This window comes from Sceloporus occidentalis, unplaced genomic scaffold (genome assembly GCF_023333645.1).
Source record: "Sceloporus occidentalis isolate IW3139 unplaced genomic scaffold, rSceOcc1.0.p SCAF_2, whole genome shotgun sequence".
Lineage (NCBI taxonomy): Eukaryota > Metazoa > Chordata > Lepidosauria > Squamata > Phrynosomatidae > Sceloporus > Sceloporus occidentalis.
Genome location: NW_028316982.1, coordinates 245,903,006 through 245,920,818, shown reverse-complemented (window position 1 = coordinate 245,920,818; position 17,813 = coordinate 245,903,006). Strand labels below are relative to the sequence as shown.

Below are 17,813 nucleotides of genomic sequence, written 5' to 3'. Positions count from 1 at the left end.
CAAGCCTTCCCGGAATAGAATCCGGCCATGTAAAGATCCCCCCACAGAAGTGAATACTCTGCCCGCTGTTATTCTATCATTGTACTATTTTTTTTTAGATTTTATTGCCTGTAATTTTAATGGATAGAATTGTTTAATCCTTTTTTAAGGGGGGGGGGATTGTATATATTGTTGTATTTTTAAAGGTTGTATGCCGCTTTTATTGTAGTAAGAAAAAACGGGATATAAATAAAAGTTTTATTTATTTATTATTAGCTACTTTAGGAACTGCAGTTTAATCCAGAAGGAACAGGACAACTCAAGGGGGGTGGTGAATAGAGTCATCCTCTGCTAATCCAAAATTACCAAGGCTATGATCCTGCAAGTCTTGGTTCTATTCTGTTGTTTTACTTTCAAGACATTTCTGATTTATGGTGACCCCTAAGGTGACCCTATCACATGGTTTTCTTGACAAGATTTGTTCAGATGGGGGTACTCTTGCCTTCTTCTGAGGCTGAGCATGTGTGAATTACCCATGGTCACATAGTGGTTTCCATGGCCATGTTGTGATTTGAACTCTTGTCTCCAGAGTCATAGTTCAACACTCAAACACCACACTGGATCAACTACATCACTGTATATGTCATGTATGGTCACCATAAAAATATTACACACAGCTCAGGATAAAAGCTGGGCTGCAGAGTGTTCAGAGATTTCTCTCTCATTTTCCATCAGATTCTCTTGGTGGAAGTTGAACTTCTCCATTCTGGTTCTCAGAGGTCCTAACTTTATGCACACAAAAACCTAAAGGGGATTCCTTCCAGGAGATGGCTGCAAACAGGAGGTCTGTTTATTGCACTGAACAGACCAATGAAGAATTTCCTGCATCTGATGTCAAAGGCAGAGTACATGAAACGTTCCTCTGAAGTCTGTACAATGAAATCAACAGTTCTCCTGTGTATTATAATGTTTTATGTACTTTTGGGTTGCACTTTTTGAAAAAAAGTCAGTGAGCTTTCAACAAGCCGGCGGAGAGAGAAGGGAGAGAGAGAGAAGGAGAGAAGGAGAGGAGAGAAGGAAAGAAAGAGGAAATAAAGCGACCTATTGTACACATGAACAAGAGATTGTGCAGACTGATGTCAAATATATTTTGGCCTCAGAATATAATGGATGGAAATATGTAAGCTACACCTACCCCCCACCTCCCAAATCTCCCTTCCAAAAGTAATTCACCACAAAAGAAACCAGCTCTTTGAGGCAAGAGGGGCAAGTAAAACATCATGTTTGGCTATGTTGAAGCAACAGACTTTTTTTCCACCTTTGCCTAACACCATTGTTTCCCAGAAAACTGTAGCTAATTGCACTTTTTGTTTGGAATTCAAACCACAACCAATTCTTGCAATCTGAGCCAGCGATTTTCTTGTTCTTAATAGAAAGCCCACTACATTCTTGTGCTCCTAGAAAATTATAGAGATACATGTTGTGGTGTCAATCCAATTAGTCCCAATTTCAGTGGACCCACTGAATCAATGGAATATGACGAGTCACATTTATGTGAGTTCCATCGCTCCATTGGGTCTACACTAACAATTGGATTTAAGCCTATCTATGTAAATATCTTAACAGATTAACACTGGAGATGCTTAAAACCATTGACCTTTGCACTGGGTTTTCGTTATGACTCACAGTCTAAGAGTAAATGACGTTGAAGTGTTAAAAGTACAACAGAGGTAGGAAATGTGCAGTCCATGAATCATAGAATCATAGAGTTGGAAGAGACCACCACGGCCATCCAGTCCAATCTCCCTGCCATGCAGGAACTCACAATCACAGCACCTCCAGCCTCTTCTTAAAGACCTTCAAAGGAGGAGACTCCATCACACTCCGAGGGAGTGTGTTCCACTGTTGAACAGCCCTTACTGTCAGGAAGGTCCTCCTAATGTTAAGGTGGAATCTCTTTTCCTGGAGCTTGCATCCAATTTCCGAGTTCTAGTCTCTGGAGCAACAGAAAACAAGCTTGCTCCATCCTCAATGTGACACCTCTTCAAATACTTAAACAGGGCTATCATATCACCTCTTAACTCATAAGGCATGGTTTCCAGACCCTTCATTGTTTTGGTTGCCCTCCTTTGGAAGCACTCCAGCTTGTTAACATCCTTTTTGAATTGTGGTGCCCAGAACTGGACACAGTATTGTAGATAAGACCTGACCAAAGCAGAATAGAGTGGCATTATTACTTCCCTTGATCTAGATACTATACTTCTGTTAATGCAGTCTAAAATCACATTGGCCTTTTTAGCTGCTGCATCACACCATTGACTCATGTTCAACTTGTGGTCTGCTAGGACTCCTAGATCCAATGTGAAGTCGAAGGCTTTCATGGCCGGCATCCATGGGTTTTTGTGGGTTTTTCAGGCTATGTGGCCATGTTCTATCAAATTTTCTTCCTGACGTTTCGCCAGCATCTGTGGCTAGTATCTTCAGAGAAGATGCCAGCCACAGATGCTGGCGAAATGTCAGGAAGAAAATTTGATAGAACATGGCCACATAGCCTGAAAAACCCACAAAAACCCACTCTCATTAAGCCAGGTGTCCCCCATGCATTTCATTTTTTCTACCTAAGTGCAGTGTCTTACATTTCTCCCTGTGATGTTCATTTTGTTAATTTTGGCCCAGTTTTCTAATTTATTCAGGTAATTTTGAATTTTGATGCTGTCCTCTGGGGTATCAGCTACTTGGTTTCATCTGCAAATTTGATAAGCATGCCCTTTGTTCCTTCATCCACGTCACTGATAAAGATGTTGAACTGAACCCAGGACAGAATCCTGTACACTTCTCTCTATGGTGAAAAGGGAGCCATTATTGAGCACCCTTTGGGTTTGCCCAGTCAATCAGTTACAAATCCAAAATGAAGCCTGTATGAGCTTCTGTCCAGCCATCTCAGCCTCTAGCTGACTATCAGAACGGAAATATCTCCCTATACAAGCCTGCCTGAGTTTTAAAATCTTTGGGGTACGGCTTTCTCACAGTACCATCACAGGCACATTTGGCGAGGACATGGGAGAAAGCCTTCTTAGTAGTTGCTCCCAGGCTGTGTAACTCTCCCTCGTGGGAACTTTGGTTAACCCCCTCAATGCACTCATTCTGCTGGCAGACAAAACCCTTTTGTATTTAGGCAGGCCTTTGGGTTATAATTCACGTGACAGAGGGTTATTTCAAATGTGGTGTGCTGTGGTATGCTTCTCTATTTTAAAGTCATAGTGCCACTATATTCTGCTCTGGTCAGGCCCCACCTGGAATATTGTGTCCAGTTCTGGGCACAATAATTCAAAAAGGACATTGAGAAACTGGAGCGTGTCCAAAGGAGGGCGACTAAAACGGTGAAAGGTCTGGAAACCATGCCCTACGAGGAACGACTTAGGGAGCTGGGGATGTTTAGCCTGGAGAAGAGAAGGTTAAGAGGTGATATGATAGCCCTGTTTAAATATTTGAAAGGATGTCATATTGAGGAGGGAGCAAGCTTGTTTTCTGCTGCTCCAGAGAACAGGACCTGGAACAATGGATGCAAGCTACAGGAAAAGAGATTCCACCTCAACATTAGGAGGAACTTCCTGACAGTAAGGGCTGTTCGACAGTGGAACAAACTCCCTCAGAGTGTAGCGGAGTCTCCTTCTTTGGAGGTCTTCAAGCAGAGGCTGAATGGCCATCTGTCGGGGATGCTTTGATTGTGATTTCCTGCATGGCGGGGGGTTGGACTGAATGGCCCTTGTGGTCTCTTCAAACTCTACGATTCTATTAATTGTGATTTGAATTGTTTTAACTATGTGCTTTTTAAGCAGAATTATTTATTTAATTGGTTTTTAATTTATGTAAAACAATTTTTTGTCTGAACTTCGTTTTAAATTGTTCTAAAGTGACAAAAACCAGAGAGCACCTGACAGAATCCACAGGAGAGAAGTCTCAAAGTGCTTGATAGATAGCTACTTTATTGCAGAGAAAGCCCAACGTGTTTCACCGTGTGTGTGTGTGTGTGTGTGTGTATAAAATAGTCTTTTTCAGGGGCTACATAAAAACATGAATATAAATATAAAATAACACATAATTATGTGATGAAACATATATAATATAATAAATATAAGAAAATTCATTTTAATATTTGTACATTTTGTACACTGCCCAGGGCCTATAAGTACCAGTTTGAAATCAGACTGCACAAATTTCTGAAGCTCAGAATCCCTCTGGGCACCTACGTGTGCCTACCTCTGTGTTAAGAGCACTGGGATTAAGATGGACCAAGTTCAAGTTCACACTCACCCATGCAACTCATTGGTTGGGCTAATCACTCTCTCTCAGCCTGACTTACCTCATAGCGTTTTTGTGAGGATGAAACAGGGGCAGCAAGAATGATGTAGATTAACTTTTATTCACTGGGAAAAAAAGTTAAGATAAAACACAACAAATAAAAGTTTTTTGTAGGTTTTTGGGGCTATGTGGCCATGTTCTAGAAGAGTTTATTCCTGTTTATTCTATGGCTGGCGTCTTCAGAGAATGCCATTCTATGGATTAAAAAAAAAAAACTATGGATGTTGGCTGTGAAAGCCTTTGACTTCACAAATAAAAGTTAACTGTGACTTAATCCACTAGTCCTCAACTGCCAATCAGCTACAGAAGCTACCACTCATTGCCTTTGGTTGTACACATCTTTTCTTACCCTGCCTCTACCTTGTCCTTTTCTTTTGTCCTTCTATATATTTGGTCAGTATGTTCTATCATGAATTATATATTATTAAAATAATGTTTGGGAAAGATTAGGACCCTGAGAAGTCTGTGCATGCCAAAAACATCCATACATGCTTATGTTTTATATGTATGATTTAGCTGTACATCGGGAGGTCCAACAGACATGGGTACTGATCCAAAGTACTGAGTGCACATATTGTACTTATGATACTTATATATGGTTGTGAAAGCTGGACTGTGAAAAAAGTTGATAGAAGGCAAATCAACTCATTTACAATGTGGTACTGGAGGAAAGTTCTACAGATAATATGGACTACCAAAATGGCCAATAAATGGGTTCTAGAGTAAATCAAGCCTTGAAGCCAAAATGTCCAAATTAAAGCTACTGGACTTTGGCCACATCATGAAACATGACTCACTGGAAAGGATGATAATGCTTGGTAGAATGAGAGGCAGTAAGAAAAGAAAGACCCCATTACAGGTGAATAGACTGAACCAAGGAAGCTATAGCCAGCCCTGAGTTTCCAAGATCTTAACAGGCTAACTTGGAGGACTGTCATTCGGGGTGGGGGTTGGGGGGACATCCTATGTCCAAACCACTTGGCAGCAATTAACAACATAGCAACTGATCCATAGATCCTTGATTTCTGTGAGATGATTATGTATGTTGTGCAGAAGAGGAAGGGGGAAAAAACCCTCTGGTTTCAACTAAAACAGCAAATTTCTTGATTAATCTCCCACTGTGATATACAGTTTGTTCTGTAGTGCTGAGACACTGACATGTTAAACTATCCAGAAGATAAATTTCTTTAAAACATCCTATACTAGCTTGCAACACAGTCAAACAAATGGCACAACAATCTACAGTGTGTACATATAAATTCCTGCTGACATGTTGTACATTCATTGTGGAAATAAAGAAGAGAAAGGGATTGCACTGAAAAATGTAACAAATGAAACATCTGTCACACAGCTGATAACACAAAGTGTGGCAACAATGTTCCAGGAAGGTGTTAAAGTCATAAGAAATGAGGAGAGACTCACAAAAAAATGATCAGGTGTCCTTTTTCATGTCAAGCTGCCATAAAATCTGTGCAAACATATTTGTTTCTGTTACATATATTTCAGGGAGATAATCAAATGTGCTTTACTTGAGCTGGTGATACAGGGATATTTTACAAAGCCCCGAAGACTGTATGGTACAGAAGCACATGCATTAAATTAAGCAAAAATCCCAGGTGAAGAAATAATCTATCCATTATGGTATGTAGCTTTTATGAGTGTCCACTATGACATTATAGCTTACACCCAACAGGAGCTACTGATGCCTTTTGCACCCTCTTCCCAGATTTGTTCTTGACAGTTGGAGGACTATCCATGCCATGAGAGGTGTTTATGGCAAGTTCAGTGGAAATAGATAAAAAATGGCTTTGTGTTGTGTCGGTAAGAGACTCCAATGGCTCAAAGCAAGAACTTGGAAAATTATTTTTAGGAAGAATAACTCTAATTACCATGATCTTTAAATGAGTAAGATTAATTGGAGCTGTCCCTATCAAATTAGGACAGTTGTAGGGTATGGGCCTCCCATAGGCGTCTGGCTGGCTACTGAGAGAAACAGGATAATATGGTAGACAGGTCTTTGGTCTGCTTCATCAAGTCTCTGTTTGTATATTATTTAATCTCCAGACAGCTGTGTTATAGGAACTTGCTTTACCATGGTGAATCACAAAACTGACATGCATATACATTTGGTAGAAGTGAATATGCCCACTTGGCATTCAGGGTTCTGCAAGCATCTGGGATCAGATCCTAATCAATAGAGCAGAAATACCACAGTCTTAGGATCTACTCAGGCAGTAATTCAGACAAGAGAGAGTGATGAGATGAGACTTGACATTGCCTTCCCTCTCCTTTGCTGATGTGAAGAAAAGAAAAATGATCAGGTTTTCCCTAGCTGAGTCTTCACAAGCTGCCTACAGGCTTCTGCAAAGCATTTGTTAAGAACTGGTATGACATTGCACCTCTCATCCAATTCAAAACACACCCAGTGCCAATCCCAGCCAATAGTTATAAGTTCTTTTTACCATACTGATTAAGCTCTTTCTTAAGAGATGTCAACAAATCATCATAAAATAAATTCCTCAAAATAAAGAGTGTTGAAGGAAGCAAAACAGAAAGGAAAAACAAACACTGAAAATAAAGGAAACAAAAGATACACAACTTGAGCTGGGACAGATGAGGAAAGTGCTCCTATCTTCCCCAGCCCTTTCTTTCCACAAAGATCTGCCTTTATCTCCTTGAGTAATTCAAACGCATAACTTGAGAACCATTGAAATCCCTTTCATACATCTTTACATAGGCACACACATTGCATTATGCTATGCTGATCTGTCTGCCTGGAACACAGACCAAGGAAATGTTTGAATGCCACATCAAACAGACTGGAGACTATTAACAATGAAAGCAAACAAGTTCAGCCACTGGCAAGTCTACACCTGTGGACAGAAATCTGATTTCTGACTTGATATGTGAATGAATTGTTTCCATGGGCTGAAATGTCTGTGCTGGAGTGTAAAATGTGAGCAATCATACACAAACAAGCCACAGAAGGAATGACCAGTTTTTCAATCAGTGCCAAATACTGTTGAAACATGAGAAACCATGAGGGCAGTAACTACCAGGAAAAACACCAGAGGGAAAAAACAACAACCCTGTGTTGAGAAGGGAAAAAGTAATGGGAAAAAGTAATGGTCATGGGAGAAACATAAGAAACTACATAGGCCTGACTCAACTTGCAGTTCTAACTGGAGTAGACCCATTGAATTAACATTAAGTTAGGCCTGTTACAGACAGCCAAAATAAAGCTGCTTCAAGTCACAGTGGAGGTATGGTGTTTCAATGATGCATGTGTCCTGAGAGTCCAGAAGTCGCACCAAAGTCATGCTCCAGCCCTAAGGACTGGAGCGTGGCTTTGGTGTGGCTTCTAGACTCTTAGGACGCATGCATCATTGAAACACCATACCTCCACTGTGACTCGAAGCAGCTTTATTTTGGCTGTCTGTAACAGGTAGTAAGTAACTTAATGGCTCTACTGTAGTTAGGACCAACAATTAGATTTTGGCCATCACAAGCTACAGATGTTAAGATGAAAGAAGGATAATAACAACACAATGTGCATGCAATGTATTTATGCCATCAATGAAGTTTCTCATCATTCATGCAACCAAGAGCTTGCTTTGTTTCTTTCTTTATACCCTTATCTACCCTAAATAAGTAAAATCTCAAGAGTCATGAAGCTATTAGGTGGTGCCAAGACAGAGAGGTGGAACATTATGCATCATGTGGAGAAAATAGACAGGAAATCTTTTTCTCCTTCTCACAGAATGAACCTAGGGTCAGTGAAACTGAATGGTGGGAGACTTAGGATAGACAGTAGCCAGGACTTCCTCACACAGCATATAGTTACACTGTACAATTTTTTACCACAAGATATAGTGATGATTACCAACCTAGCCACTTTTAACAGGGATTTAGATCAATTCATATGGGATAAGGATATCAGTAGGTTATTAGTTATCATGATGACAATATACTAGATCAGTGCCAGGATGTCTCCCCATACCAATTGTGAATGATATAGCCCTCATATTCTGGTTGGGCCTTTCCCATAGACAACTAATTGCTCTGAGAAAAGAATGCTGGACTAGATAGGCCTTTGTTCTGATCCAGCAAGGTTTTTTAAAAATTATTATTATCATGCAATCATCATAATAATTACAACAGCAACAATAATATTTCTTTATGTTCCATCTTTTCCTCATTTTATGTGGACTCAAGACTTACTTGAGTTGTAAGTCGACCTAATTAGGTATATACCATGGACAATGGTATTAAAACAGGTTAAAGTAAAGAATAAATTGCAAAATATATGCATTTTGAAACAATTGGATAAGTTAATTATTTAATATTAATAATATAGTAACGGTCTAGTGCCTTTACCTACCTAGTTTACTACTGTCTATATTAGCCTTCATCAGCTTGGAAGCTCCAGGAGCACTTTCACAATACACAATTATTGGACTATATTCCATTTTAACTGCCATGGAATCCTGGTGAAGTTTGTACAGTGAGATACTAGACCTCTCTAAGAATTCAAAATACCCTCCCATAAACTGCAAATCCCAGGATTCCATAAGATGTTGTCATGGCAGTTAACACAGAATATAGTGCTACACCTGTGTAATGTGAAAGGGAATCTAATGTACTGACCATCCTAAAGGGCATTATAAGAGCTGTAATTTAACATATCTGGAAGGCACCAGTTGTGGAAGACTAGTGTAGACTGATAGTGGTTCTCCAGAGTTTCAGAGATCTTTGTTTTTCACACCTACTTGGAGATGTTAGGGACTGAACTTGGGCCCAACTGCATGGCAATTATTCCACCATGGAACGTTTCTCCCATACCTAATGTCTGGTAAAGTCTATCGCTTTCCTACAGTTGTATTTGTAAAGATCTGTGTCATTGCCAAGAATAAAGGACCACAACAGTTGTCAAACATGTAGAACCGAGCTTAGAAAAGTTACCTATAACTATAACTCCCAAACCCCTCACCTAGCATTACCTTTGACCAGGGTAAATCAGGAAATAATATTTTCTTTTTTTCAGTTATTATTTTGATCACGGATCACTCATGTCTTCTACCATTAACCCAGTGGTTAGAGGTCTATATTTGACCACTACTTTCTAGACATTTTTGTTAAGTTATCGTTCTCCATGCTGTTCCTGACAAAGGTGGGGAGTGGGGTGGGGAGGAGCTCGGAAAGAGAACTGGGAACTAAACCAACATCTTTGCTTTCTAAAGCAGTTTATTTTTCTAAATGCCTGCTAAAGGATGCCAGGTACTCACTAAGGGTGGCATTTAGAGAAGATACTGTTTCAAGCTATATGTGATAATTCTTCAGAAGGACCAAGTTACTGACTTTGCAACAGTTATTTTTAGAGAACTTCTCGTTTCTTAGAGAAGACTTTGCAACATGTCACTCAGCAGAAAAGAAATAATTCAAAAACCATAAATAGTTCATAGTTAATCACAGCAGCATTTCTGGAACTTTTAAACCACTCTACTTAAAGGAATCATTACAATAAAAAGATACTGAGTTTTCTGTACAATACAAATTACCTTTGTGTCTTGAGGACAAAATAAATTAGTCTATCAGAACATGAGAACCATGTGCTAATAAGAGGAGAGGGGGATTACCAAACAATAACATACCAATGGTCCAACGCATTTAATATCCTGTCTTTAACTATGGTTTATGCCAGATGCTTCAAAGAGAAGCATAAAGTTCCCACATAACACCTATCTCAACAGCATTATCAGTACATGAGGGGAGGAGGATAAGACAGGAGACTAGGCCTTGACCCCAGTGGGGAATCTCTTTGAGGCCTGAAACCTGAGGCTTGTGACCCTTGTATACATTAAAGTATTCTAGCTCTAGCTAGATCTATTATGGTTAGGGTCTCATCTACAATTAAACTCCTTCCCACAATTCTAAGATGGCCAAACCAAACCAAACCTGTACAGTTAAATTTACTTATGATTCTGGGTGTTCCTTTAAGTCATTATCTTCTAACCTGATGCCCTCCAGATGTTTTGTACTATAGCTCTGTCATCAGCTTTGGTCAGCATGGCTGTTTTATGTAAACCCTTGGGGAAGGATATTTAAGTACATATATTCAATGAAGCTTTTCATCTTTCTCGTTTCAATAGCATCACAACTGTTTGGCTGCCAGATGTTGCACTACACTTCCCACAAGGCCCATCCAGTATGTTCAATGGTAAGGCACAATGCAAGCTGTAGTCACTAACATTTTGGGTGCAAGTTGTCTCTCCCATACACAAACACAATACAGTGGCGTAGATCCTACAATTAATCCTAATAAGAGTAGATCCATTGAATCAATGGGGACCATTTATGTAAGTTCCTGTGTTTTGATGTTTCTGCTCTTCTTGGGACTAGCAACTGGATTTAGGCCAATGAGTGTTTTGATTCAGATGAAAGGGAGCTATCTTCTTTCTTAACTGTAGACTAGTTTGACTGCAGTGCATTGATATTATGTATTATAAACAGATTTTACAAGAATTTTCTTGAAAGTTTATGAAGGTTCTATATAAAATACTTCTTCAGCCTATTTTTTTCCCAAGCCTTCCTTCTTTCACAGGAGGGGGAAAGGGCTGATATTTTAAACTCCACTTCATCGACATTTTTCAGTCCTTGGAGCTAAATCTTGACATTGCTGGAATAACAGCATATATCTGGGCTGAACTTTTTTCTCCCAATTATCTTCTTTACTCTCATTTAGATGATAAATGTCCTCTTAATCTGTTTTGTAATTGATTACTTCTATAGGAACACAATGTAACAATACATGGGCTACATTAATGACCAAATTCAATCATGCACAGAGTTGGTGCTACAGTTTGTATGAAAATAATCTGCAGTACTGTCTTAGCTCCAGTGAGGCATTAATGCTATATCTCAAGACATCATTTGTTTCGGGAAATCCAATGAGTATTAAATAACACCCTTTAAGTAGAAAAACATTTTGTCAAAATATTCACGCAGAAACCCAACGCTATTCAACACTGTATTCTTTGCTCTGGGACCTATGTTGTGTTGGAGCAGATGTTTAACCACAACTGTGACACAGATATTTTTTCCAGTTAAATGCAATAAAATTAAGGGTCAACTCAAATTACTCACAGATTTTCACAACTTTTTTTTTTTACATTGTTGAAAAAAGTTCCACTTTGGAGACAACTATTGTTGCTTCTTAAGAAATGATTGCTTATTCATTTATATCAGCAGAAGAAATCAAGTGGCCCTCCAGATATTGCTGAACTGTAAATCCCAGCATGATTAAGATGGCCATTAATCCCTGGCCATGATTAAGTTGGTACTATCTGTCACTTTTAATTGTCTACAACTTCCCTCATTGCTATCACTACATAAGCAAAGCAGATCGGTTATGTGGTGTTATGAGAACAATCTGCTCACTACGTGATTTCTGACTGGTTAGGACCCCCAACATGACTTGTACAGGAAGCATGGAGTGAGTGGATCAGTTCAAGTCAACGTTTGCTTATAAACAAAGTTACTCTGCTTTGGTTACAATTCAGGCTAATAAAAGTTCAATAACCAGTTCAACATTCATAACTAGCAGTTTCATTCTAATGAGGAAAAATATGCAATATACGGGGCCAATTTTAATGTTAGTTCTACTGACAGCAGATCCACTGAACTGAATGGGACTTGTTAGTCACATGTAAATCCTTTGACTTCAAAAGATTTATTCTAGGTATGATTAACCCTAGATTTATCCCATGGAAGATGGAGCTTTTTCTATAAGATCTTCTAGTATCTTGAAATGTGCCTCCTTTTTCCCAAGGAGAAAGCATTTTATTTTTAAGATTACATTAACAGTATCAGAACTCAGGCACAACTGCCTGAAATTAATTTGTTGCCGCTCATTAATTGATCTTTGTAACAGCAAGTCAAAATTTGTGTTATTTTACATTCTTAAACATTAAGCTTTATCATTTCCCCAATATTTAAGTACAGTGGACTCTTGTTATAAGCTGGGGTTTGGTTTGGTTCCAAGATCCCCCGTGGATAACAAAGTCCGTGGATGTTCAAGTCCCATTATATATAATGAAATAGCAAAATGGTGCCCCTTATAAAAAAAATGGAAAATCAAGTTTTGATATTTGAAATTTATACTTTTTGGAACATTTTCAATGTGTGGATGCTTGAATCCGTGTATAAGAAGGGCCGACTGTACTTTTTAGGCAATGGAGGTTTGCTCTTTTTAGGAATTTTAAATCTTCCTTCTGCCTATTTCATTTCAACTAGAAGCACTCATTGTACAGTGTGTCTAAAGACCATTTGGTAGACACAGAATATGCCCAGCATTGGGGGTTTTATATTCTATCATCATCTCACAAATGTGTTATATGTCCATCCCTTTCATATTCTAATCTCCACATTAACCAAACAGTATTATATGTTTTTTTTAAATAAAAGTGTTTTTATTGATATAATCATTGAATCATATCAGACTAGTATATGTATTGTCATCGTATCATGTACTTTCCATGATCCCCTGACTGGCTGAGATCACTTAAGTGAAATATCCAAGCAATAGAAAGCATCAGAAGCCTAGGGAAACAGCAGCACTGAACAGACTGGGGAAAAAATAACATTATCACAATAAAAATGGAGAAAGAGATCTATTTATCAAAAAGATTGTTGTTAAGTTGCATAATTTTCAGCAAAGCCCTAAAAGTTAAGTTCCTTAAAAAATTTATGTAACCTAGCCTTAGTAACTATATGGCTACCCACCTAGCCTTTTATATAACCTGAGCTCCTAATGTGGGTAGAGAGTCAAACTATCTTTAAAATGCTGACATATCAATTGTATTATGAGGTTGAAAAACACATTTCATAGTTCTACATGATGCTCTTAATCAAATTTCAGCCTAATTCCTGGAAATCTGAATTAGAGTTTGTGATGCAAATGACACAGTGAAGCATACCAAGGGTACAATGGACATTGCCTAAAGAATTTGGGTTTGTCTCTGTCAGTCATGTTCATGCTGGAAGATCTGTCAGCTGTCACTCTTTCCCCTCACTTTATAAAACTGTCTATGGCAATTTCCTATAACCTCAATTACACCCTATAGTATATGACAATACAATGAAATATTCATTAAACCACAACCAGATATGACAAGAGAATAGTGGATTTTCTCTTGGTTTACTAGATTACATTGGTTTAATAGACTTGTTTACTAGATTACTTGAATTACTCTTAAATATAGGCTTTTGCTTCTAGGGTGCCTCTCTGTTCTTTTCTTCTCCTATTTGGCAATGAGTTGTTTTTTTTTTTTTTCATTAAAAAGTAAAATGCATAGTTTCATTGCTAGAACTATTATTCTTGGGGGTTCCCCACCTTTTTTTTTTTTTTTTTTTTTTTTGCTGCATTTCAGATCTTGGAAAAATCTAGTTTTTGGAATTAAATTTCCCCAATGCACTAACCAGTAAGGTCTTTGGAAGATTCTGAAACTTGTAATCTAAGAAAGTAACTTTTCCAGATTCTGCTGCTTTTTCTTTTTGTTGTCCACCAGATTATCTATATAGGATGTTCAAGAAACAACCACTTAATGCAGGAAACTGCCTTATACTGACTCAGGCTATTGATCCACTTTGCTCAGCATTGTTTATACTTGCCACCAACAGTTCTCTGAGTCTTTCCCAATCCCATTTTGCGGAGACTAGCAATTGAACACAGGCCTTCTACAAGCAAAACATGTGCTCTGCCATTTTGCTAACTTCTGTAAATGAAACACAAATCTTCTCTGCTTCTTTGTTAAGAAAAAAAATAGAATGATAATAATATACTGATGAGAGAGGAAAACAGAGAAATCCTATAAATTGCAAACGTCTCTCGATCTGGTTATATTATGATGACCACTTAGTCTGAATACATAATAAATTTATAGTGCACTTCTTTTGATGTAGAGGTTGTACTAGTCTCAATATGCAGCAATGACAGATTTTGTTCACTAGAGTTTGCTCCCTATAGTATTTGACACATATTTATTAAACCCTTTTTTTTTGTTCCCAGGAGTCTCCTATTTTTCACATTCCCATTGGGCTCTTGAGTGGTTTTGACAGGCTCATTATTTTTCTCTATTTTCCAAGGGTTGAATTCATGACACTGAAGGGGAAAATTTCACCACCTGGAACTCAATATATGTTGAAGGAACACATCCAAAACCTCACAACATTCTAAGTGTAACTACTAGTGACATACACAGCTCCATCTTGGTTATGGTCTCTCAGTAATTTATTTTGCAGGTATAATTTCCTTTTCTTTCCACAAGTTAGAGAAGAAGAATAGAAAGAAAATGGGTACTTAATCAGGGGAGATATACAACATGGCCATAAAAACTGTTTAGTTTGCAAATTATATTCTCTAAAAGGAACCACCAACTAGGAAATCTCATATGGAGAGTATTAATATATAGCTGAATGCTGATCACAGATATATATCCATAACCAGTAGAAATGCATACATCTGAAAATGATTATGCTGAGGAATCCTCTTCCTGCTCCAGATCACATGCCAGGTAAAATTTAGTTTTGAACGAGATTTCAAATATAACAGATACATTGAAAGCCACTGGTTATACTCTTTATTATCTTTTTTACCATTTGGGGAGTTAAAATTTGTACTCTGATTACCATGGCTACAACTGATTATCAGTTCAATTAACCCATTACAAATTTTTAATTGACCTAGTTGACTCCAGTTGATTATGTAACATCATTTTTATATTGATTATATTTAAAACATCCTAGATTTTACTAAAAATTGTAGAAGGCAGGCACCATTTGAAGAAAAGTTTACTATTAGACAAGAGGGAATGCTTTTCTTAGAAATTAGCGTTCTCTCTTGTCTGACAGTATATGAATTATTATTATTATTTTTTAAATATTTATTTATATACATGGGCCAGGACCAGGAATGAACTCCAGATCCCGTTGAACCAAAACTTCCACAACCATTGGGCTACTGGCAATGCTGGCAAGAATTGTTACAACCCAATAGCATGTGAAAGGCCAAATACTTCCCACCCAGTATGCTCTTTTCCTCCAGAGAACTACTTGTTGCAGACAGTTCCAAATTAAATGAATTAACTGATCAGTCAAAACTCATTTAAGTAATTAAAATGTATTTAACCTATTGAGTATAATAGACCTAAACAATGCCCCTTCAATTCTGTTCAGTATATATTTGTTTCATACTGATCACAGAGAACATTACCCAATATAGAGAAGTAGGGCAGGAGCACATGAAAAGTCATAGAGCACATGAACTGTAGTCAGTTAATTCAGCCCCTGGCACCCCCATTAAGCTCCGAAACTCTTGGCACCCCCCTCCTCCCACAAACCTTTTTGCCCAACCTTCCCAAACTTCTTCTACAGGAAATTATGCAAATTAATATTTTTTGGAGAGGCAAGTGACACGAGAATAGCAAATCACCCCCCCAATCCTAACCTCCACCCTCAAAGATTGAGAATAATGCAAAGACATTTCTGTTCATCCAAAATGGTGGCCATGTAGTTCCCAAAAGGAACATGGAATCACACAGTATGGTCCTCTGAGCCCGGGAATGCTCACCCTGGAATACCGCATTGAAGGTAACCATGTTACTTTTCACTCAGGTTGGTGAAAAGATAAGGCCAGTTTGAATTAGACTGAAGCACCAAGATTTAGACTTCATGTAACAAGTTGAAATAAAAACAAAACAAAAGAAATGTACACAAGGGCTTTTCCCACTCCACAGTTGGATATTTCACACAAAGTGGAGGTTATCTCATAGCTGATCATTTCTTAGACTCAACGGCCAAAACAAAATCCAAGAGTTTACTAAAATGCATGGGTGTAAAGACTGGATTCAAAACTTTCTTGGCCACTGTGGGGGGAAAAAAGCTCTTTGCTAATGCAAACAAAAGGACTGACCTGTCCAAGCATGTCTGGTGCAATAGGAATGATGGGCCAGATGGTAGAATAAACTCCAAAGAAGACCAGCCAAAGCAGCATGCTTCCCCAAACAGCTAAGTGGCTGAACTGTAGGAAAAAGAAACAAGCAATCAAGACACAGTGCAAGGCAGACAGTCTCTCCCCCTGCCCTCATTGCCACAGTCTTGATTCTCAGGTATTAATTTACTTTCCTCTGTTCTATTTCCACCTAGGCTTTTGCCAGTTTCACTCAGCACTGTCAAACACAGCCAGTAGTAAGACTGATTAAGCTGCTCTCCTGTTAAATCCTTTTCCTCTGCGAGGAAACAACGTTGGTTTGTCCCAGCCAGCACCTCACAGACTTATACACGCACACACGCACACACGCACACACACACACACAAAAGAGAAAAGAGATTCTTAGCATTTATTTAGGCATTAAATTTTCCATGACCCCAGAATGAACCACAGAAGGATGATGGAGTCAAAGAACAAGGTATCTTTGCTTGCAAAATATGCTTTGTGGCATAATTTGATTAGTACTACTGCCTTAAGAATATGGCTAGCTTTACCAGCTTCTGTCCCTCAGGATGCACTAACTCACCTAACTCTGCCTCCTGGCCATCCGTGAGGTGTACATGTTTTTCCAAAATGCCTGACAACTATACAGTAACAACAGTTCAGTCACATATCATAGCAATGCAATCAAGCCCAAAAAGGAAAAGGCCCCAATTCAGAGGTAGATCCACTTCTAAATGCACTAAAGGACAGGGGCCCCTTTCTTAATATATAATTACAGCACTATGATTCTACTTTAACTGCTACAAGCTGCATTCTGTGGAATCCTGGGGTTTATAGTCCCGGGAGCCAACAGTACACTCTGGATAAGAATGCTAAATCTCCCTCCTAAACTTACAAATCCCAGGAATCCACAGAATGGAATGATGGCAGAGAGTGGATTCATAGAGTTATAACTGCATAGTGTGAAAAGGCTCCTGTCACTCCAGGTGATTCAAGTTTGCACAGTGACACACTGATAGACTTCTTTTCCAACAAGAGTCATATCAAAAATAAAAACAGGATTGTTATCCTTACTAGTTGAGGACCATAATCCTGCTGGGGTGTTGTGTGCTTGTAAGTAGACTTGTGTCTGTGGGAAATAAATTGCAAAGATGCACAACATTTGATCTAGTAGAGGGACAACAGAACTGGCAAAAGGACCGATGTGCAACAGAACTAAAGAGAATTTGGACATATGTGTCCAAATGTGCATTAGACCCATAATGCACATTCATCCAGGAACTCCTGGAGCTTGGAGGCCATCAAATGCACCAAAAAGGAGATATTTGACATTGGCTAATAGTTCTCCAATCTGGTGGAATCTAGGGGAGATTTCTTCAGTAGTTGTTTCTTTTAGATTAGCTAGAAATCTGTTTTGCTGTAGTGAGACATTCACTATTCCCTTTACTCAATCGGCCAGTCCATCTCTGGTTGCTTTCAACAG

At 38.6% G+C, this 17,813-nt stretch overlaps 1 protein-coding gene across 2 annotated transcripts in view; it reads right to left on the bottom strand.

Moving 5' to 3' along the window:
* LOC149319923 (phospholipid-transporting ATPase IB-like) overlaps window positions 1–17,813 on the bottom strand; it is a 498,345-nt gene that overhangs the window by 107,483 nt on the left and 373,049 nt on the right. For both annotated transcript variants that reach the window (XM_089512598.1, XM_089512599.1), the window contains exon 33: window positions 16,310–16,417. In XM_089512598.1, coding sequence (XP_089368724.1) covers window positions 16,310–16,417 — 108 coding nt within the window. The remainder of the gene's footprint in view (window positions 1–16,309; window positions 16,418–17,813) is intronic.